Source organism: Colossoma macropomum, unplaced genomic scaffold (genome assembly GCF_904425465.1).
Source record: "Colossoma macropomum unplaced genomic scaffold, Colossoma_macropomum, whole genome shotgun sequence".
NCBI lineage: Eukaryota > Metazoa > Chordata > Actinopteri > Characiformes > Serrasalmidae > Colossoma > Colossoma macropomum.
This window is the reverse complement of record NW_023494805.1, coordinates 22,180,443-22,202,624: the sequence shown is the minus strand read 5'-3', so window position 1 is coordinate 22,202,624 and position 22,182 is coordinate 22,180,443. Positions and strand designations below refer to the sequence as shown.

Genomic DNA, 22,182 nt, shown 5'->3' with positions numbered 1-22,182 from the left:
ATGGGATTCCCCTTTATTTTTTTAAGATAACTACAGTTCAGTTTTCTCTAAGTTCTGATGATATACCTGACATCCTCAGGAAAGCACATCATGACGTAATTTATCACGATAACGATAATATTGTCATATTGTCACCCCGCTAAGAGCTGTGATGGTCCTCGTAAGCCAGCTGCTCTGTTCTTTGTACTGGGCGAGGGCCGCTTGGTGTCAGCCGACGCCCGCAGTCTAGCGGTGAGTAACTTACCGCAGTGTGTTCTTGAAGGCGGTGCTGCTGCTGTGTGTGTGTGTTTACGATCCCTGCCGATGGAGGCCGAGCTCCTCTCTTCACCGCCCCTCGATGTACGTCGGCCGGCCATGTTGCTTTGCCTGTTCCGGTGTCTCTCGCCTGATTGAGCCTGGCGCTCGGACACCGCGCCTCACAAGTCAGCCTGACCCGCTGTCCCTCGTCCTCGGTACGGAAGATTGCCTCTCAGAACCGTGACCATCATGGATTTTACAACCTGACCACTCTGGATGTTCACCATGAACAGTAGTTAGCCACTTTGCCCTCACGCGTCGTCCCTTTTTCCTTAATGAGGAGCGACCGCTCTGGGATCAGGATCAGGATCAGGACTGTGGAGGGACGCGGTCTCCGCGGAGCTGCTGCTGCTGCTGAGGTGTTTTTGGGGGGATTTGCCCATTGGAAAGCTAAGCTAGCTGACTAGCTAGCTAACATTGTGCTAGTCCTTGCCTGCATTAGCTGGCTCACTTCCACCGCACACCACAATAGTTGGATAGCTAAACCAACGTAGCCAGCCAACTACACAAGCTTATGACACTGCTGTTCCGTTCTTCACCTTTATTTTCCACTCCACCGCTATCGGTTTCGTGCGAGGGCGCGTTTATTTGTTAGTACCCGTCATTGTCTTGTGTATTTTCCGCAGCGAGTGTCAAATTAGCTGGTTAGCTAATCCCGGTCGGCCTGACATACTTGATTTTTGCCATTGAGGTGCCAGAAAAGCTTCACAACAGCTTGATTTTGCCTCACAGTCAAGTCTTTTTAGCCATTTTTGAGAATGGGTGCTGTAGTCATTTTTCTCTAAGCACGTTATCGTTATTGTGCTTTCAGGCATACTGAAGTTACTCAGCCTGATACTGAGCAAAATCCACTCGCCCTGCCACAAAACCTGTACAATTAGCTTAATAACGTTAGTCGCTGGATTTCATTCAGGGAAACCGAGCCGTTTTTTAAAGAACGGGCAATTACTTGGCTGTGCTAATCTAGCCATCAGCTGAACTTTTGATTTTTATCCTCCTTCACTGTTGACATGGACTAATGTGGGATTCAACTTGTTGATCTCTGTCTGCGTGGCTGGCTTTGCTGGCGAGCTAGCATTTAGCTAACAGCTCATTGGGATCCCAATCCTCTCTTCTTCCTTGACCAGCAGCCGGGAACAACGAACAAAATCTCTCTGAGCCTCAGTGCTAAATGTGTGTCTGACTCTAGAAAAAACTCTTTCCCTCGGATCCGTTTCTGAGAATCCCTGACCAAAAATGTCTACCCGGACTCAAGGATTAAGTGTCATAGAAAATTCCTCTGGCCAGGTGAGACTCAAAAGCTCATTCATATTCATAGTATTCATATTCCGCTCATTACACATAAGCAAATCCATTTACATACACAGCAGTATCTCAGAGTTTGATCAGAAGACGTGTCCCTCAGTGTGGATCATGTTGCGTCTGAACTAAGCTTGTATACTGTAAATGTACACTGGACCCAGCAAGTAAGCTTGACAGGTTACCCGTTAATATTGAAGTAGTTTGTTTTTCTACAGTCTCTCTCACTGGCAGCCTTTAAATCTAGAGGGTCTTAAAACTCCCTGTCAAACTAACAAATGTGTCAGCCAGTCTAGCCTTCGTTTCGCTGCAAATGCATTTACACTGGTAATTTGTCTCCTCATCATTTAAATGATCAAGTAAGAAACATGGAGTACCTGAGGAGAATTTTAGCAGTCCCAGATCAGGGACTCCACTAAGACTCGTGTCAGTCTCAGAGGTGTCTTTGCTTGTGTCAGTCTCAGAATTGACAAAGCTTCTTATCAGACAGTTTTTTAAAATGAAATGAACTTGAGAAACATATCAGCCACCACAATCACAGGTGTCTCTCTTTAGGGCTGGTTTCCCTGGAAGGTGATTAGTCTTAGTCATGGACTATAGTTTGCCTTTCAGTGTAAATTAAAAGAGCCCATTCAAAGTCCTGTGTAGTCCAGGACTAGGCTCAGTCCTTGACCAGGAAACGGGTCCTTAGGCTCATTTTCCTTTATCTAGATTATGCTTAATCCTATTCAGAAAAGGCTTTTCAGTGGCAAGTCACCATTCGTGCTACAAATTAGTCCTAGACTAAGGCTTAATCTGTGTCCACCAAACTGGGCCTAGGATTCATTCTCTCTGACCCAGATTGAGACTATACCTAGACTAAATAGGATCTTTGATGGTAAAACACTGTTCACATTGCGGTTTAGCCCAAGGCTAAACTTAATCCATGTGCAAAGCACTCATTTTCTGTTTTCCCCTGCATCATCCCATTTTTATCTCCAGTCATGTTACAGCGTCATAAAACAAAAGGTTTCAACATTTCCTGCATGGAATTTGAACTAGAGGCGGAAGGAGAAGCATGTCTATGCTCATTGATTGCTAATGCAAGTATGACTAATACTGACTGAAGTGAGAGATGTCTGACCGGAGGTAAGCTGTACCTGAGCGGGCATTTAGCTCAGGGATTTAACAAGGAAAGCGCTGTAGGTCCATTTTTTTTTTCTCTCATATTTCTGGGAATCTCACTCCAGGTGCTCTCAGTCCCAATTTAAGGCGATCTTGTGTGTCTTGTTTAATCGAGGTTCAACGTGAGAAAGATGAGTCAGTGGTGTTAATCATGCAGCTGAAATGTGGGTGAGCCTCAGCTCCATGAGAGGGAGGAGTGCTGTAAAATGTGTGATTATTTTGCATCATCCATCAGTGGTGTATTCAGGAGCAGGTTGATATGAAGGCTATTTTTTGTTTCTCTGCAATCTGAATGTAGGGCAGATGTTACACTTTGAGGAAGATGACTCTCTACATCTGTTTATTCTTCTTTGCAACATATTGAACCCTGGTGTGGTGTTGTGTAGTTGTGTGTTCAAACCAAATTATTACATGTGAAAGTATACTTGGGGGAGAAAAAGCACAGAGGGGTGCTAGTGTTGCTGTTATTTCAGGTGAAGGCCTCTCAAACCTGTCCATTGTGTGGTTAATTTTATAGTTCTCAGAAATTCTCGATCTTGATCCCAATACATGAACAAGTGGTCTAGCCATGTCATTTGCCACCGTTGCTGTGTTTTCTCCTGTTGAGATGTAATATCACAGGCCACTGTTATCAATCACTTAGCCTTATTCACATCATAATATTGCCTGAACTTTTTACACCAATTAAGTGGAATGAGCCCTCCCTTCCTGGAGGATAATGAAGGTGTTAGTTACTAGTTATTACTAGATATTTAGTTATTTTCTTCTAATCTAACTGTCTAATGAGATGTATGCACTACTTTTAGTCTTCTGCCATGGAAAGTGTTTGCAACCAGTCACTGTCACTTTGTTTACTTTCACAGAAAAGAATTATAAATATTTTTATGTTCAAGGCTATCAAATTGTTTATTATGATTAGGGTCATGTATGCAGCATGTGTGCAGCAGCTTTATTGTATGAAATCTTGCATGATGCAGGCTTCACAGCACGTTTCAAACAGAGAACAGCACACTAGGCAAAAAAGTGCTCAAATGCCATTTGGAGGCATCTCCTCCATTATGTTTTTTCTCTCTCCACCCAAAAAGGGATTCTTCATGGGTCCATGGAAACTCAAAACACCATTTGAATGCATGGTTAAAAGTTGTTTTGTTCTGTTATGGCGAAAGAATATATAGAAGTCTTTAAATGCCTGTTGTTACAGGTTACAGCTTTTTTGGGTACTATTACAGAACCCTTTTTTGCTAAAAGAGAGTGTAGGTTTACTACATGTTTGTACATTTAAAAACATTGCACCCAGTTTTCACTTGTACATACATGCTCACACATCTAAATGTATTCAAAGATGTCGATGTGGTTATGCTTTCATTGCTATTTCTGAATGTGTGCGTATCAAGATGACTTTGTTCTTGATGTATTGCTGCATCTATATACTGATCGCAATCCTTGTTTTCGTAGATTAGTAGTGGATAATATAACTTAAATGACAGAATTATGATGTTGAGCAACGAGAAAATTACACTAGTGCAGAACTGTATGGGTTTCTCTTGTTTGATAGGTTATGCAAGGTAACTTGTGTACAAAAATTAAGCTTACATTTATCCTTTAAAGGCTTTTATGTTGAAAACCTCACCAAATAAATCGACCAAAAACCAAGTATATACTGAACTACAAATGATGTTAGTAGCAGCATGAAATTAAGTTTGCCTGCTCCAATAAAGGGCTGTGCATACTGTTTGTATGTCAGCACTTCAAAGAAGCCACATAAAGCGAGACTATTGCCAGGCCTGCCAATAGTAAAGTAACCAGCATGGTCTAGTCCAAATTCACTAAGAACTAGGCCATAACAGGTTTTAATTAAAGCTTGTGCTGTCATGGACTGCTGGTGGAACTTGATTATGCTGGGATATTCCTAGCTAGTTAGCTACTGAACTTTTAGTGACAGCCCATATTGCTTATTAGTTAATCATTCTACTGCAGTGGTTCTTATCCCTGGTCATGAAGAACCCTGTCCTGCATAATTTAGTGCTTTCCTTCCTCTGATACACTTACTTTAAGAAAGTGCTTGTTATTTAGCTGATTAGATGGATCAGGTGTATTAAGAGCAGGGAGAATGCTAAAATATGCAGTACGGGGGTTCATGGCAAAGGATTGAGAACCTCTGATCTACTGCTGTTTATTAATAGCGTGGACAAAAACACAGTGAGATACTGACAAGAGAACCCACATAAGCTTTCTTTCCATAAAATGGAAATTTGAGCTAATGCCTTTTTAAAGTTTATGGGCAAAATTATACTACTATCACACATGTTTTCTAAGCATTCTTGGACTGTTGTTGGGTCTGATTGATTAAAACTGGATATGGATACTTCGTTGGACCTGTTTCATGCTAGAAGCTGTCAGTGCAAATCATCAGTCACTTTCAGCTTGAATAATCATTTGTGATTTTGATAATCTGGGCCAAAATCTTATCAGCTAAACGTGGCAAAATGGTGATGAATATGATGAAAATAATCCTCTGGATATCGTCGTCTGAATCAGCGTTGATTGTCTCACTGGTCACCATGCACATTTGCTTCTACATGTTCATATAGCTGTAGGATATGAAAAGTAGGAACAGATCCTAGATCATCACTTTCATAGCGAGAAGTATGAGACATATGGGCCCCTTCTGTTCAGCATGGTTGAGCCCAGGGTTGATCTTTTGCCATAGTGAGATTAAACTGTCTCTGTAATCTGTAAAAAACAGACAAAACTGCTATCTCACACATAATTCTGTCACAACAAGAAGACCAGGACATCAGTGGTGTTAGGTTCTGGATGATGATTAAAAATCGCCTGTTCATCTTTGGTCTCTCAGTTTGATCTTCCATCATCTATTTGTAGTTGTAATTCATTCGTTTTCATCATTTCTCTGCATAGATGAGAAGGTGTTGAGATAGTGATACTACCTGCATTCTGTTATGGTCATTTGCAAAAATTCGAAATGTTGCCATTTCGACTAGCCAGCATCAGCATCATGTTCCATGGTGAGATATAAGAGTTAGAACTTGGAGGTATAGAAAGGTGGGATACCAGTTATGATACACCAACACAGTGTCCTTGACAGACTTGATTCATGTTTCATTCACATTTTTTATTGCTCTGTAAAGAGAGGCAAAAGATGATGAAGCGAATGTTGAGTGATCAGGTGAGATCAGAGGTTATTGGTTGTAAAACTCCTTTTGCCTTCCAGTGTGCATGTGAGACAAAGAGTAAGTGTCTTTTTCTAAGGCTTTGTTCTGACAGGTAGCTCAAGTCCAATGTCCGATTTGAGCAGGAAGGTTTTTCTGCAGTCTGAACAGCACAAAACCACATGAAATCTGTTGTATGTGGTTTTAAATTCAATTCAAATGTATCTCTAAATATTTCACTGAGTTTGACCAGTCAGATCTGACAAGTTACTATTTTTTGCCATTTGGCTCACGACACTTCTTACGGTCAGAATACCCTGGTCAGTTTAAGGACACAGGCTTTGTTACTATGAGAGTCAGTGTGGATATCCAACCAAATGCAACTAGACTCTGAACATACTTATCGAATTCACTCACTGGCAACTTGTAATGTGGACACTAGGTCTGAAAATCTGATTTAAGAAACACATCTGATTCACATACAACGTGAACACCTGGAGACACAGAAGCATCTTTTTTTGCTTTTAATTGACCATCCAAAACCAAAAATGAGAGAAAACTATCAGGGCAGGTCACTTCTTGTGATCCTTTACTTTGGTGGGTCCTAAGTTTGTGGACGTGCAAAATCATTGCGATGTTATGGGTCTAAACTTTATCATGTAGTTTTATACAAATTATACATCAAAAACAGTCCAAATCCTATTTGACCACTAATATTAGAGCATAGCTTTTACAACCTACACTGACCTTATAAAATATTTATATTTCTGCGCTAAATGGCAGAGCAAGGAAACGATGGTATCATCCTACAACGCAATTCTAAATTTAACTGCCAGTTCTGTTCCACACACCGCAATAAAAATCTGCCAAAATCATGACAAACCAGCCCAATTTTTGTATACTAGCCACAGCACATTCACTCAGGCAACAGAGCCAGACGTTCACTTTCTGTATCTATTTACTGACTAGGGAAGTGTTTATTTAAGTAACTATTGGTTTATTTACTTGTACTTCAAAAGGAAATAAGTCTCGAGTTCCTGAGAGTTTGACTGTAGTTCTTCGCGTTTTGTAAGTCTGCAGTGAGGTGAGCTGAGTTTGAAAGCCTCAATTTCCAGGCAACTGTTGCCTATCAACTATATGCAGTTCGCTGAAAAAAAATCTATCCCCCTTCTTCATATACAGATCAGATTGCTTTAATGGAAGTGAACAATTACAAATGTCACAATGCCAGAGAAATCGCCAACTCCAAAATATCATCTTGACCGGTTTTACCTCGCATAGTCACACATTTCCACAAATAGATTTTCACAAGTTGAAAGAGTGAGATAAGTATCTAACAGTGTTAATGTAATGACACCATGTTACTGCTGTGAGTGAAGTTGGGCATTCAAGTAGATCAAGAAGAACCAAACCCAACCATATACAGGTGTACAGTGGAACCAAACAGCATAGCTTCGGGGCACTAGTGCAACATACAGACAGGGCTGGCGTTTACAGGACCGCACAGCACATGTCCAAGACAAGTTCTACATATAGAGCAAGTAAACAAGGCCGTCCAGTGCAATACTAAATTACAGCACAGTGATTACACAAATATCTTGCACAGCAAAGTCTAGAAGCAGTCAGATTCTACCCTTTCCATTTGAAGATTTCTCTAGATCCAAACATCATCACAGAATTTCATCAGCTGCAATTAAGAATAAATTAGCTGATGTAGAAAGAACTGACTCTTTTGACTGTCTTTCTCTACGTTTTGATGAAACATTTCCACTGTATCAAAGCAATAGGCATGTGGGACAAGATTTTATATGAATTTAAGATTCATTTTAGTCCATGTAAATGCAGATTCTGTTACCTGGTGAACACTTAAAATCTCTGAGTTGTTAAATTTTGGTAAAAACAGACTGCATTGAATCTGTTGTTTGGCAATGTAGATTTAACAGAACAACAGAAACTGCACTTGTAGACCTAAAATGATCTTGTTTATATGAATGAATGAGTTCAACCGTAGTTTCTGCGATGAATTACAGTTTTGTATAATCCAATAAATCGGCCTTTGGCAGAGACATAGGATAGCACTGTAAGTGACATATAAAGATGGTTTTTGGTGTTTTTGACTCAAAAAGCCTGTTATGTTCCCATTTGTTCTGACCTCTATTACTCCTTCCCTTCTAAAGATAATAGAAAACTCTGGCTTTCACCTGTTACTACTGGCACTAAGGAGAAAACTCAACCTTTCAGTAGGGATTCGTGGCAATGAACACCTGTACACAAGGTCAAAGAAAAGTGCAGTCAGCACACACCAACAGCGCCTCCAGCTCTTATAGTGTAAGCCTTTTTAAACGGTTGTAGCACTAGGTGATCACTGATCAGTTTGTGTACCATGTGTTGTATATTCTTTGTATGCTGTTGATCATAGAAGTAGTTTAATTTAAGTCAAATCAAACTGTGGCTCAATTTGTGCCCAGTTCAAATAAGGAAATATGCAGACATGTTTAAAATCAACGATTAATAATGTTGTCTTATTCACATAAAACTCTTATTCACGTAAGTTAAAAAGGGCATTGATGATAAAGTTATCGATTAATGCATTTAATAATTTGTTAATACACAAATGTTCCTGACCTTGCTGAAATACATTTTTGCCTGCATTGAGATTGAATGTCAGAGATTTATTATTTTCAGCAGCAAGAGCTGCACAATATATTTTTATCATGATAGCAGCCTTTACATTCCTGTAGGGCAAAAGACGCACGAAATGCAGTTGAGTCCTCTAACCAGTCATTTTACTGTGTGCTATGTGCGTCTTGACAACAACAGTTACACATGGGTTTCTGTGTGTGTTTTGATGAATGACATTCATGTAATACAACAAAAGTAAATTATTTGAGTAAAAGTAATGCAGGCCAATCTTCAACCATTGCATAGAGTTTGTAATACATTGCAAGTAAGGCTGCAATTAGTCGTCAAAGTCTAAGAATATAAAAAAGTTGTTTTATTGTAAATTGTAAATGGTGTTGTAAAAAATTGTCAGTGTGGATTTTTTATTGTCTGTGTTGTTATGAGCTTTATATTAATATAAGCATAAATTCTGAAAGATTTCAGTACACTCTGTACTCCTGGTCAGGTGTGTTGCAGCTTCTGTTTCATTGCATCATAAGAAGAAATCATTTGTGGCACAGACAGAACTTTGAACGATGGTGCCAGAAAAGGTAGATGAACTCAAGAAAGCAAGACCCACAATAGTCGTAGTGTGGTGCAGTGGACAATATGCGAAGAGTAAGAGTTTTACATCAGCACAACAGTTAAATAGAAAGCTCCAGAGTTTTAACATATTTTAAAATGAAAAGATTTCTTTTTTTTTACATTTCTTCTTGTGTTCTGTCATACTATTGGTTTTGCCTGTTGCCATCTGACATTTGTCTTTTTCGGACTCCATAAAACAAGAATTTCAGCTAAGTGTAAATGGGATAGTAATATATAGTAATAGTAACAGCATCACAGTAACTGCAATTTCATATTTTAAATAATCCGTTTTCAAATTCAGGATTCATGTGCCATTATTTAAATTTATATCTCACTGAAACAGGAACAGAGTCATTAGATTAGTCAGTTAGTCAAGACAGTAGACGAAAGATTAACAGATTATAGAAGTAATCATTAGTCCCAGCCCAAGTGTGAAGCTTATCACTTTTGGCATCTGAATATCAGTGTTTTCTCCGCAGTCTGCAGCCCTACTCCACACACACAGTGTACGTCAGTATGTGCTTTAAGCTGCTAGGTTTATAAAGCAGCAAACATTTTTTTGGAGGTTTCTTGATGTCCTTTGTCTTTTGGAAATAATTTGGCAGAGGTGAAACAGTTGGTTAAGGCACAATGCTTTGTTTACGGACACGAAAAGCCTCTGTAGGAATTCAGTTGACTAGGCTTCTTTTACACTTGGCCTCTCTCCAGAATGAGCTTTGGAGCCAGCAGGGCAAGTATGAAGCCTCTGGCTGTAGAGTGTGTTGTTAAAGTAAGGTTGTGTAAGTTCACTTTAGCTGACCGACCGGCAGCCACGGCAGCTCAGAGTTACGAGCTACTTTGAATGCTTTACTGGAGCACACGCAGAACATTACCAATGTTGAGGAACCACACACTGCGGTGTGGGTAGAGTTTATTTTATTAATCAGTCAGTACGAATATCACAAGGACTCACAGTAATTCTAGCAAATACCTTTTTAGTTTGAATTATTGCTGTCAGAGTTGACTAAGTGTACAAGTAAGGCTTTATTTAGACAGACATTCAAATCAGTCATATATCAGGTGTGTTTTTTCCTGATATTATTCATCTTTTTCCTGGAGGGTAAATGGTAAACAGAACAATCTAACTATAGATCTTTTAGCTTCTTATTTGAATGTTGATGTGCTATTTCAGCAAATAATCACATTTCTAGGACACCATTGTGTGTTTGGGCTTATTGTATGTTTACAGTAGTTTGTACCTGCTAGTTTCAGCGATTCTTGACTGGTTTTCACGTCGAACTTTAGCAAACTAGAGGAAACAAGCCTTTCCAGTTGAGCTGGGCGTGAAGTTGACCGGAGGGAGTGCCGAGGCTTTCATAGTACATGACGTCATGTAAGGGTTTGTGTGTGTGTGTGTGTATGTACGTAACACAGAGAGATGAGTCAAAGCCTGTGTTTCTGCTGGTTGATATCACTGCTTCAGTAGCTCTTGTTTGAATACTAGGCATGTTGGCTGAGTAATGTGTAACTCGTTTGTAATGGACTTTTCCTAAAGCCATTCTGTGTTGAATTTTACAGTGTCTTTTTTTCTTGATTGTCATACGCTTTTTGTCTTTCTCTCTATTCCAACAATACAGTATCCATATGGGTGCATTAAAAGTAGCTTTGTGTGTGTGCATGTCTGTGTGTGAGTAGATGATCACAGTAAGATTAGGTTGACACCACTACCTGTCATCAAGGTCTTTGAAACAGTCCTGCGACACCATCAGCTTATTTGTTTGTGTATCAGCAACTTAAACAGGCTTCAAAGTTTCTCTCTCTCTCTGTAAGTTGCTTTGTGTGTAAGTCACTGTTACAGTGCATTTTTGCAGTAAGAAAATTATTGATTTTTTATTTATTTTTTTTTATTGAAAGAGGAGAACTGCAGTCCATACCTTTGTACCAATGCCTGACCCATATGAACATTTTGTCATTTTTAGTAAGGCTGATTTTAAGGACCTAAAATTTGCCTAATACCATTTTACATGAGCCAGAAAATTCCAGCAGTTTTAGTTAAACAGTGCATTACTGACGGATAATTGTCACTTTTGTTACAGTTATCAATTATAGTTATAGTGTAATAGTAGTGACTAGGCCCAGGGTAACCAGGTTACTGTGGTAACAACCCCTACTTACAGTAAAGACTCATTTATCACTAAATAAACCTAGTTTATTTATTGATTTCCTTAATACAAACCATTGCAAGACACTAGTGTTCCCACACGTGAGCATAATGGAACTTTTGGCAGAAAGGCTTCGGCTCTTGGGTAAAACACTGTCATGTTCTGTTCTCATATAGTTGGTCATCAGGCGAAAGACTCTCAGACAAAAAGGCATCAAATGGCCAAATTAAAGATCATAATATACTACTATCACAACTTTTACTGAACTGTGAACTGTTCTAGCGTTCTTTCATTTGACCTTCAACTTGCAAGCTGTGACTGTGTTTGCTTCCCCCTTACAGTTTTGGTTTAGCCATTTACTGCAGCTAGTTTCCACAGAGCTACCCAAGTAAGAGGATTCTGTTTCGGGCACAAGTGTAAATGTAACAGTCCCTGCAGCAATAGTTGCATATGAAAATACCATTTCCATGCAACGTTCACTAAGAATGGATCAGTGCTGTATCGGGATGTTACAGTGTTTTTAGCCACAATTAGCGAGTTATTATGGAGCCATAATGTAGCTTAATTTGGTGACCCCCTGCCGCTCACTCATGAGACTAAAGATGGCTCAACACACACTTACACTTTAACACGCTTAGCTGTGTGATTGGTCCCAAAATGTTGCATGTCATTGATATCAGCGTTATTTGTTAGCTGTTGACAGTTTACTGGAAGAGGATGAGACGGAGAGAGAAGGGAGTGTTATGGGCAGTGAGAGAGAGATAGAGAGAGGGTGAGAGGGTGAGAGGAACAGAAAGAAGGTCCAACTGCTGTCTATTTGTGTCCTTGGCTGTCACCAAGCTCAGTTGGAAATAGAGACAGTGTGATATTTATACCCTAAACACATTACCTGCAAAACCTTGGAATATTTTTCTTCCTCTGTCCCCTCATCTCTCCATCCATCCGTTTATCTGTCTAAGGGTCAGTGATATGGAAAAAATACATCATCATTGTACTGAAAAACTTTATGGTAAACTATATATAGAAATATTTAGGTTTCTGTTGTTTGCGTTTGAACAGACTAAATGCAGCAGCAAATCAATAGTGCCACATTTGCAAAAGACTATGAAAAAGTGTGAGAACAATGATTTTTAGTTTGGAATTAAAATGCTTTAGGAAAGATTAGGAGAAACTGGTGAAAATTGGTAAAAAAAATAATTAAAGAGATAATGGCACAAGGTGTAGATGTCCACTCAGCTACTTGTTACTGTGCAGTTTATACAGTTAGTTCACACTTGCTGCTGCTGTTGTTGTTATTGTTGTTGTTGTTGTTGTTGTTGTTGTTGTTTTTGTTGTTGTTGTTGTTGTTGTTGTTTATAGGTTCTTTGTTGGTGTTTATGGTACACATGCAGTTGTTCTATGTTTCAGGAGTACTGACGATACCTATGATGAAGTGTATTACGATGTAATTTCTAACAGTAACTGTCATCATTGCCCACCCCCAGCTACATCCGTTCTTTTGTTTTTTCAGTTTCACACTTTGTTTATGTCCCCCTTTCATGGACTTGACATGACCTATGTTTTGCAGTCTGTGGACACATTGCTGTACTTCTCTTTTTACTGTATTATTAGTGGCATGTACCACAGATGAGATACTGACATGCTGTTTGGTGCAACATGTCCTCATTCTTAGACCAATCCAACTTTTGGTCTGCACGTAATTAAACACAAGAGCATGCTTTACCGTTCTTTTAGCAGCACGTCAGCACAATACATAGGGCTGGTCAGTACAGTACAAAATGCACCAGATATGCAACGGACATTTTTAGTCAGTGGTTACTTTAAATTTGTTTTAAAGCTACAGTAACAGGTTATAAGTAAAAAATGATGAGGAGAATGTATTTAAATTTATTTATTTGAATTTCTGAAATATTTTCTTAACATTTTCCTTAAATTCTTATATTCAGATTTAAATTATTCAAGAATAAAGAATGTATAGGAGAGATCTTCTGAGAACTATTTTCTAGATGTGGTTCACTCTGAGGTGCTGACCAGAGCACAAAGAGGTAGAGTCTGAAACAGTAATGCTAATTGAAAAAATCTGAAACAATAATGCTAATTGTTTTTAGATTGTACCTTCAATTCTGAATTATTGGCACCCTTCATGACAATGAGGTAAAATCAACATATTAAATTAACCACACATTCATTCATTCATTCATTCATTCTAACCCGCTTATCCTTCTGGGTCGTTTGGACCATGGACAGGTCGCCAGTCTATCACAGGACAACCACACATTCAAAGAGTTTTTAAAATGGGTATACTGCACATTTTTATTTAGTGTGTTTTGGAACAAACAAAAGATTTATTTATTTATTTATTTCTTTATTTATTTATTTGTATTGGCTGCTTCAGTGTAATAATTGGTGAAGCCTCCCCTGGCGAGAAAAACAGCGCTGATCTGCTTTCTGTAATGCTTAACAAGGTTGAAGAACACTTGTTGTGGGATCTTGGACCACTATTCCATGCAAAACATTTCCAGTTCCTTGATATTCTTGGGTCTTTGCTTGTGGATTGCCCTCTGCAGTACATAGGTTTTCTGTTGGGTTCAAATCTGGAGACTGAGAGGGCCATTGCAAAACTTTGATTTTGTGCTGCTGCAACCATTTGTATGTGGATTTTGATGTGTGTTTAGGGCCAGTATCTTGCTGAAAGATCCACCCACGGCTAAATTTCAGCCTTCTGGCAGAGGCAAACGGATTTTGGGCTAGAATCTCCTGATATTTAGTGGAATTCATTATGCTGTTGATTTTTACTAGATCCCCTGCAGCAAAACAGCCCCAAAGCATCAATGATCCATCACCATATTTGACAGAGGGTGTCAGATGCTTTTTGTTGTATGCAGTCTTTTTTTCGCTAAACATGATGATTGTGTACATGATCAAAAAGTTACAATTTTTCTCATCTCACCAAATCACACAATTCCATTTATAGTTTTAATGACATTTTGCAAAGTTTAGGCACAACATTTTGTGGCTTGCTCTTAGGAAAGGCTTCTTTCATGGAACATATCCAAGAAAGAGTACACTGTTGATAAAATAAAACAATTCTTGTAGGAATGATTTTCTTTTAGATAAATGATAAGAAGTTTCTCCAAATTTTTAAGGGATAATGTGAATTATTGTATGTATTGTTTATAATATATATAATTGCTTTGCTCAGTTTTTGAGGTGGGGCAGTAATTCTGGGGTTGACTGTATATGAGAATTTTCATTATATGTTAACATAAAGCTAACAGTGAGTTCAGTACTACAAACTTTTGGAAAAAAACGTTTTTGTGAATTTTACTTCATACACATGCCCCTCCTTCTGCTGTGCCGTGGCTGTTGTGATTGTTTGCAAGCTCTGCTCAGAGGTGGGAGTGTATCATGTGACCCGAGCGTGACAGTGTAATTGGAGTTTGTGAAAGAAGAGCCAGGCTGTGTATCCAAAATGTCTGGTGAAACGACAGCTTGTTTGACTATATTGCATTGATGCTGTTTTAAAGTGTCCACAATAGTGTTACAGTGCGTTTTTATTATTGCTGTATACCAAATTACCGAATACCAGCACATAGCTAATTGGTTGTTTGTGTGTGTGTGTGTGTGAGAGAGAGATGACTGTATTTGTGCTTGTGTGTATGTGGGTGTAAGATAAGCTAATAAATTTGTGTGTTCTGAACCTGCCGGCGTTTGACCATCACATTGTGATTATGGCCACTTTGAGTTAATGGTGAAGGGAGAGAGTGAGTGATCCTTTAGTAAGGTAAGGGAAAGTGAATGCGTTGAGAGGACTGCTGCAGCGATAGATCTCCATGGCAACGCAGCAATCACGACCTAGGGTGTTTTCCTTTTTTTTTTGAAGAAGAAGAAATGGTGGAGTGTCTATCTGTGTGTGTGTGTGTGTTTAAGAGAGTGAAGGGGGTTGTGTTGTGCAGCTGTTTGTAAGTATATCAGGTTTCTAGGCACTTTTGGTTCGTGCACACACCCCATCTCAGATTTGTGAAGAAACTGCTGTGGAAGCCGAAAAGGTCAGTGATAATATAATGGCAGCCACGTCAAAACAGGTCCAGCCTGACCCTGCTGTTCTGCTCTGGGATCAACACGGAGAGTGTGTTGTATCACCACCATCACCTTAGCAACCTTGTATCACCAGGGTGTCTCAGATCCAGTACTGTAGAGTACTAACCACTTTTATCGCAACTCTGCAACTGTTGTGTTCGCACAACACACAAATGAGGTACTACAATTAGAGGTGGGCAGTACGAAGGTTATCGTTGTGTCACTGTACACATGACTGTATCATGGGTTTTGTTTAGGGCCTGAACAGCGTTTTACAAAATTTATATACTTGATATTCAATATACTTGGTATATGGTAATCATATATATACCTGCATCTCTCTGACATCTCTGCATTTTTAGCTTTAGGTGTGGATGTTTAGAATTGATTTATTTTTGACATTTTCCATATACTAATAATAACTGTTTTGTTATAAGGTCGTGGCTGATAGAATTTATTTTAAGCCTTAATTTTTTGTGGCTTATAAAAAGACAGTGTAACTGGAAATATGTAGGCCAGCTCTAAAATCATTAGTATTTGTATTACATTGAACAACTGAATGTCTCGTAAAAAGTCCGACTTAAACTGAGGACTGTTATAGAGTCTGTAAACAACAACAGTAAAGTTATAGTAAGGTGCAGTAACTCGTAAATAGTAAATTTGTTCTTGGATTTTTCTTTTTCTTGGCCACTGGTCTCGCCACGGTTAGTCTCTGGTATTGACCAAAACCATCTAGCTTTGTTTAAAAAAAAACAAAAAACAAACCTAAAAACTAAAACATTCCATTGGTTGGATTTGTTCAGAGTGGGCATTGAATTAAAATTCAAATTTGGAAATGGACCCTTGGATCAATATTACTTTATTAAGATTTGAATTTCGCGAAAACCTGTTGTTATGTGTACAGTCTTGCGGAAAATAAAAACATTCTTCACGTTTGCCAATTTTTTAGTCAGTTTCTGACATCAAAGCAAACAAAAAGTCAGAAGTTGCAGAACCTGTTGATGCAGAATATAATTTGAATGAAATTTGATGTCATTGATAGCATAACGATGGAAATAGTTGTGTAATTATGTAACTGCATTTAAACAGTATAATAAAATGAAAGTAAACACTATAATTCTGAGCTTTAATTCTGTTGTCTGATGTGAATCTGTAAGGGGGTATAGCTCGATTTTAACTGACTCCACTGTACAATTTGAAAAGGAGGAAATTTGAACTGGAAGTATTTAAGTTACTTTCAAAGGATTATGAATTGGTATTGCTTTTGTTTGAACTCAGTCTTGACTTGACGAAGATGGTCTTGACTAAAACCCTAATACATAGTAACAAGTAGCTGGTTGGATGTCACCGTAATGTGCTATCATCCCATTTTATTGCTTTATTTGTCCAATTGTTTGATTTTTTATTTTTTTTTAAGTAGTTTATTTTGGCAAAGCATTGAGTAAAAAAACTCATGGTGCCCATGTTTTTCCATTGCTATTTTGGCACTGCTGGTACATTTTGTCAGTGATCATATTGTAAAATGTTAATACTTTTTGCTCTGAAACGTTAGCATTTGATTTGAGATTAAACTACGGTGTAGTAATTCTGACTCTAGAAGTGAAGTACAGATAGTGAAGTGCTTAGTGCCTGAATTTGTGCCTGTGAAGGGAAGAGAAAAGCGTCGACAGCAAAACACCTCGTGCTCTTCAGTAGTCCGGCAGTGTGCCGCAGAGAAAGGGTAATGAAGTAAAGGGAGAGGGAGTCGTGGCTAAGAGGGGAGATTTTATAAATAAATAAATAAGCAGTCGAGTCAGGATGTATATAGAGTCTTTAACTGTGAAGAGAAAACAGAGGACAAAGCTAAGTTGTGTCTGTGTGAGAGAGAAAGAGTGTGCGTGAGTCAGTGTGAGTGTGCTATCTCGATGATGTAATGATAGATCCGCCCATACCACCCTGCTTCTGTATCAGCTGCATGAGGACACACACACACACACATATATAATGCCAAGGTCTAAAATCCACCTGTGATGAACACTGTGCTGTACAGTGTGTGTCTGTGTGTGTGTTTGTGTATCACAAGGGCAAAACCTTTTCTTTATGGTTACTAAGTTTTAAGGTTTACTAAGTTTAGGTTTGAAACCAAGAGGAACATTTGCAAATCAAACAACGAAGCTGCTGGTGTTCTCAGACCAATGAACTGACCACCCCAGAGTCCAGACCTCAACATCACTAAATGTTTTTTCAAATACCTGGATCATGAGAAGCAGAAAATACAACCAACTTTTAGAGTTGTGGAAAAATATTCCTGCAGATTTCTTAGCAAAACTGAAAGCCAGCCTCTAGCAAATAGTGGAAGTTGCTGCTGTGTAATTTTGTATTAAACGTATGTTTTCTGCTGTATTTTCTATCACTTCACTTGTGAGTGTTAGGAATCTTTGTCTTTGGACAATATTTGAATTCCAGTTCTGGAAACTCCTGTTTTTTTTCCTTTTTCTATTTGACTTTCACTTTCCTTATGCGGCTGGATTATACAGTAATGAATAACTAAATGTCCAGGTTGACTGGAAAAAGTGGCCTTTTGTCCCATCTGTATTATATGTAAGTACCTGTATGTAATAATAATATGTTGTATCTTAATGGCTGATTTGACAGAAATGAAGGCTGTGCTTTATATATGGAACGTGTGTGTGTGTGTGTGTGTGTGTGTGTGTGTGTGTGTGTGTGTGTGTGTGTGTGTGTGTGTCTGTGTGTGGGTGGGTGGGTGTCTGTGTGTTGCCCTCTAAAGTCAAAGCCCTATCCTCAGTAGCTGTCAGCACTGTGTCAGTGTCTCCTCTTTCCACACCCTGACTTTTGCTACTGCTCTTGGCTTACTCAGCCTGAGTCCACACACACACACGCACACATACACAGAAGTACACACACGTACACACACACGCACTCTGAGTTGGGGTCCCATGTTTTTTGGCTGGCTTTTCCTGCATTTCTAAAATGCTGTGACTGTTAAATTGACATTGTGTGAATTGGTTTAGAAGTAAGTAGTTTGTGTGTTTGTGTTCGAGTATGTGTCTCTGAATTGTGCCATGACGTCAGGATGTTAATTGTACTCCTCTGAACTTTGATCGAGTTAGTCTTTGAAGACAGAGCAATCTTAGTGTGCAGTGTGTCTGTCTTTGCTCTTTGCACAGTGAACACCTCACTCACTTTGTAATTACTGAACGTCCTCAAGACCTTCATCTCTTTCATTCAGATATAAAAGAGAGACTTCTCTTTCACCTCAGATGGAGTGTGTGTGTAGGACTGTCAGAAGTGATCAATTAAATGTGATTACTTCATTTTTATATCATTGATTTAATTGACCTTCTTGATTTAATCAGCAATGGTTAATTAGCAGTTTGTATGATGATAATGCATAATTTGAATTCCCCAACTGACCTCCTGATAGACAAATGCGTTTATATGTATTTTGCCACGATGTTAATATATTTTCTTTAAATTGCGTGTTTTTCTTGTTTTTATCTTTTTGTGTGAAGTATAAATAGCTTGTTATTGTTGTTACGTCCATTATTGTTTTCTGTCTTTATAAAAAAAAACGGATTATTCGATTCATCATGAAAATAATCAGTAGATCACTCGTTTACTGATAAAGTATTGCCATTTATGTTTGATGGCATAGCGATTTCTGTTAATGTGTAAGGAACAATGTCAGAAAAGGGTATTGTATGGGTAGATTATTGTCCATCAAGATACAAACAATGTAAATATACCCTGTAAGGTCCAACAAAGTCCTTGAAGTCCAGTTCTGCACCTTAAATGGGTTTAAAGGTACACAATGTTCAGTTCTTCTGAGGAAAGATGCATATTTGTACATGTTCATAACTTTTTTTAAAAAAGTAAACTAAAAAAAAAGACAAGGCATAAGCAGACAATGCAAATTAAAACAGCAACTGAAAGTGTTTGGTACTATTATTTTACTGACTGAGTGCCGCCTCGATAAGAGTGTTTATACCCTGAACAACATTTTTTGACAGCAAAGGTGTGTCAGAATGTGTTTATCTGATGTGAAAAAACTTTTTTTATCTAAGCAGTAAGAAATGTATATGTTTATATGTCAGTGCACATTTGCGAGGGGGACAGTGGGGATACATGTCATTGTTAACACTTCAAGGTTGACACAAAGTGGCTCTTTCTGCTGTTTTATCTTCTGCTTTCCGTTATTAACACAATTTCTGAATGCGGTTGCTTTTATTTCAGTGTGTAAACATGATCTGACAAAGAAAAAAATTCTTGGGTTTTATTCAGCTTGTCTCACAAACCAATTTTATGCACACAGAAAAACATGAATAGGAATGTAAGTCACAAATCAGTCACACTTTATTTTTACTCAGTTTAAACAAATAAAAGACAGTAAATAAAGCACTTATCGATTGAACAGCGCTTTTAGTGAGCTCATGCTGTCGTGTAGAAGAAAACACTGTGCCTCCAATAATAAAAGAAGCCTTGTGCTTATTTCATACAGTGATAGAAAACACAGTAGCACATAAAAAGCTCTGGTTCTATATGCTGAAATTACTAAAATGATTTTGCTCTCTCCAGTGGGGACGTGCACATAGCATAGTGCCTTGGCCGATTTAAAGAAGTGGCTGTTTTTTCTGGTGCTTGGGTTCATATGGTTAACAGAAAGTATTATGTTCAGTTTAAATTGCAATTAAATCTACATGAATTTCACACATATGAAGTTGTGTTTACTTTTTTTTTTGTTTTTTTTTTAAACATTGCACTCATATGTGTCATTTGTCTGTAGTGACAGTGGCACCAAATACTGTATTCTTCGCTGGGGAACCAGCAAATAAGAAATCCTTGTATTTTTTGTGTGTGCGAGAGTATTTGAGTGGTTCACGTTCAGCAGATGGGCCTAGCTGCTCTAAACTGTATGTTTAGCTTTTTTAATGTGGTAAATTGGGGGGATTGGAACTGGGATTTGTGTTTGGAGCTTGTAGGTAATTTGACTGGATTAGGGAGCTTTTAGGAGTTGGGATGGTCCTAAATCTAGTGAATGCTTATGCGATTATCATATTCAGCATTGCAAGCTGCTGCTGCTCTGCTTTCATTCTGTATTTTCCATTTGTCCTACTGTCACTAATTTATTATGCTGTATTTGCATGTTAAAAACTCTTCTTACATCTGTAAATATTGAAGCACATCATGTTTGGCCATGTTTCATGGGCTCAGCTCCTGGGGTCAATATGCCAATGTTATTTCTAGCCACCACTGAGTCGCTGTGATGATGCAGTTAAATTCAAAACAGGACAAGTTGTTTTGTAACTTCCTGGTTCACTTCAGAGGCTGCTTTGGTGCAAGTGTGACAGTATTTAGTTGGGAAAGAATCTGTGACTAAATTACAGTGTCTCTGCCTTCACAAGCTTTTTTTTTTACATCTTGGAAAACCTCAGTGTTAAACTGCTGAATATGGAGACTTGTGCACTTTATAATAAATGTTTAGCTGACACTGTTCTAGTGAAAGGTTAAACTGTAAACTTCAACAGTCCCAAGTTTACAGTACTATTATTACTCTATATAGTATTGCATGCACATTGCCGTTATCAAATATAGAGTGCATGTTTGTGTGCATGTTTATATTTGTATGCATTTTCATTAAAATAATGTTCTGACTTTGTTGGAAAACATATTATTGCTGTCCACAACACCAAATTTATAGGAGAAGGCAAAGATGGTTTTAACTTTTAAATGTAAGTAAAGAAGTGATATATAAATATATATAGATTTATATATAAATATATATAGATTTATATATATATATATACACACACACACACACACATTTTGCAGATATACATTCATTTTGAAACTAATACCTGCCACACATTCCAGAAAAGTTGGGGCAATTGATGACTAGGAACATTGTCCCCCCAGTGCCAACAGGAAAGTGCAATGAAAACCCAATAGTCCTTTTCAATACTTTTATGTAGAAAGAAAGAGCAAATTACAGTAAACATCATTTAAAGATGTCACTATCCTTGTCTTTGCTCTGAACACACGGCCAGTAATGCTTAATAAACTGTAAACGGCTAAGGAAAGTCCAAAAACAGCCAACTTCCACAAATCCTGAACAAACATTGCATCAGGCCTGTTTAGGTGTGTTTGAGGCTTCCTCTTCTCCAGCGCGGAGATTTTTAGCCAGGACTTTTGTTTTGGCATTATTAGATGGTTGAAAAAATTGCTTGTTGAGATTACGATTGTAGAAAGCTGCCTGTGCCTCTCAGTAGTCCTGTCTTTCTGGAGCCTCCTGGTCTGTGACCCTAACCAGCTTCACCTGTCTGCCTGGATCACACTGCACATACTACACACACACTCGTGTTACACACCCAGACTTGTTGTCACTCTGTTATGTTGTCGCTGTGTTACGTTGTCATAGGGAAGTTTAGTTTGAACGAGTATCTTAATGAGTGAGTAATCTTCTCTCTTTCACTCTTCCTCAGACCTCATTGGACTCAAAAGCAGGCGGGCGACCCAGCATGCCGCGCTGCCGAAACCCAGTTGCTACAACAGCGGACGAGCAGCCACACATCGGCAACTACCGTCTGCTGAAGACCATCGGCAAGGGCAACTTTGCTAAAGTTAAACTGGCCAGACATGTCCTAACGGGGAAGGAGGTAACCAGAGCCTTCGTCTGACCTGTATCCAGTTCTCTGACCGTCTGTGCGTTTCTGTGCGAGTCTCCTTGTGGACTCCCCTCATGTCTCTCTGTCATGATGGCTCAATTAAAGTCAAGTACTCAGTTAAAA

General features: G+C 38.6%; 1 protein-coding gene across 7 annotated transcripts in view; it reads left to right on the top strand.

Moving 5' to 3' along the window:
- Positions 1-363: 363 nt before the first annotated feature.
- Positions 364-22,182, top strand: part of mark2b (MAP/microtubule affinity-regulating kinase 2b) — a 60,929-nt gene continuing 39,110 nt past the window's right edge. For 3 of the 7 annotated variants that reach the window (XM_036597153.1, XM_036597157.1, XM_036597156.1), the window contains exons 1-2: positions 365-1,584; positions 21,877-22,050. In XM_036597153.1, the coding sequence (XP_036453046.1) occupies positions 1,534-1,584; positions 21,877-22,050 (225 nt within the window). In that variant the 5' untranslated portion in view covers positions 365-1,533. Of the gene's footprint in view, positions 1,585-2,396; positions 2,725-21,876; positions 22,051-22,182 lie in introns of those variants that run through there. The other 4 variants (XM_036597152.1, XM_036597154.1, XM_036597158.1 and 1 more) reach the window with 3 other exon arrangements.